Genomic DNA, 2,129 nt, shown 5'->3' on the forward strand with positions numbered 1-2,129 from the left:
GTTCAGTTCAGTTCTAGTTCAGTTCTAGTTCAGTTCTAGTTCAGTTCTAGTTCAGTTCTAGTTCAGTTCAGTTCTAGTTCAGTTCTAGTTCAGTTCTAGTTCTAGTTCTAGTTCTAGTTCAGTTCTAGTTCAGTTCAGTTCAGTTCTAGTTCAGTTCTAGTTCAGTTCTAGTTCAGTTCTAGTTCAGTTCTAGTTCAGTTCTAGATTAGATTCTTCTAAGAGATAATTATTTCACGATATTAGTATAAAATGTGTTGGAATATTTGAACATGTCTCAGGGACCTGGATTTTTATAATCAATTAGATGATCGGTTGATATTTACATATAATTACATAAAGATTAGAATTTTGTACTAAAAACTAAATCTTCTTTAAAAACACGTACAAATAATGACATTTAACATAATTAGCACTTTAAAACTCATTTACTTAGTAATAGCACAATTCAACTATAATTAGCAACAGCACTATACTAGAAATATTTCCAAAAATTTATCTAAAATAAACTAAATCGTCTCATTTTTTTTCCTTTACAGGCCTACAAACGTCAATCGAATTCAGTGAAAATCGCCAAAATCACTGCATTCACTATAATTGTATCGTCATTTATATTGGGTGCCTTCATTTTGGCCTCTTCGTATTTGCAAGCCAAGGCTTCATGCGATCAAGTGCAGGCACTTGATTCGGTATTAGAAAAAGAATTGATGTTGGAAACCTTGCAACAAGTCAATAAGGTAAGTTGAACTTTTCAATTAAAAAACAAAACGAAACATTTTTAAAGGTCTTGGTCAACAAAGATTATAAAACATACATACAATAATTACAACATAAGTGTGTTAATTAATTGAAAAATGTTTTCACACAAATATTTAAACTCAAAACCAAAATAGCAATTTATTTTGTGTTATTATTAAGCAATTTATAACTATTTAAATAAATAAAATGAAAATAATAGAAAATTTCATGTACCTAGTACCGACTTGTATTGTTATTTATTTGCAAAACCTTGTTTAGAAACAACTACTTATGTATTAACTACTATATACAAAAACAACTACAAATATAATCATCAAGGTTCATCTTAGTTTTTTTTTCAAACAAATAGAAAAAAATTTTAATTTAGCTTTTTAAAAAAAACAATAGTTTTAGACATGCAAAATAAAACCAATGGATGGATGGATAGATAGATGGATGTATCTTTGCTTGGTTGGCTTTATCATGAAAAAAACAATAAAAATGCATGTACTTCCACATAAATTGCTAAATAATGGCTGTAACTATCTGAAATCTAACAAAAAAAAATCTTCCACAAACTGCCGGTCATTGTACACGCGATTTATATTTTCAAATAGGTTTTATTTTTTTAACAAATTTCATATAGCAGATGTCTCCATGTAATTAACGGATATTATGGGTTTATTGTTTTTTTTTTTTTTTTGTTTAAATGACATGAAATTAATTTCAAGCTTTATTAGTTTTTTTTTTTTGCTAATTTTTGCAACAATTTATGTTTTGTTAAAAAAATGTTAATGGAAATTTTTTTATACGATCCAATAGACCAGAAAATCATGATGTACTTTTGATGGTTTGTTTGTTTTCAAAAGGGCTAATGACTAAAATATTTAACGCCTCATTGAAAGTCCACATCATAGTTGAAATTAGAGTTAGTAATTAGGTAAATTTTTAAGTACAGTTGGACTTTAAGGTTTAAACTAAACTTTATACTAGACTTCAGACTAGACTTAAGACCAGAGTTTAGCCTAGACTTTAGACTAAACTTTAGATTTTAGACTAAACTTTAACTAGACTTTAAACTAGACTTTAGACTAGACTACAGACTAGACTTTACACAAGATTTTAGACTGGAATTTAGACTAGCCTTTAGACCAGACTTTGGACTAGGCTTTATAATAGACTATATGTAAGACATAAGGCTAGACTTTAGGCTAGACTTTAGACTAGACTTTAGACTAGACTTAGGGCTAGATTTTAGACTAAACTTTGGACTAGACTATAGATTCGACTATAGATTATACTATAGACTAGACTATAGACTAGACTATAGACTAGACTATAGACTAGACTATAGACTAGACTATAGACTAGACTATAGACTAGACTATAGACTA

General features: G+C 28.4%; 1 protein-coding gene across 2 annotated transcripts in view; it reads left to right on the top strand.

Annotated features, from left to right (window-relative positions):
- LOC111676688 (bromodomain-containing protein DDB_G0280777) overlaps positions 1-2,129 on the top strand; it is a 37,528-nt gene that overhangs the window by 22,334 nt on the left and 13,065 nt on the right. For both annotated transcript variants that reach the window (XM_023437659.2, XM_023437660.2), the window contains one exon: positions 537-734. In XM_023437659.2, coding sequence (XP_023293427.2) covers positions 537-734 — 198 coding nt within the window. The remainder of the gene's footprint in view (positions 1-536; positions 735-2,129) is intronic.

Source organism: Lucilia cuprina, chromosome 5, assembly GCF_022045245.1.
Source record: "Lucilia cuprina isolate Lc7/37 chromosome 5, ASM2204524v1, whole genome shotgun sequence".
Taxonomy (NCBI): domain Eukaryota; kingdom Metazoa; phylum Arthropoda; class Insecta; order Diptera; family Calliphoridae; genus Lucilia; species Lucilia cuprina.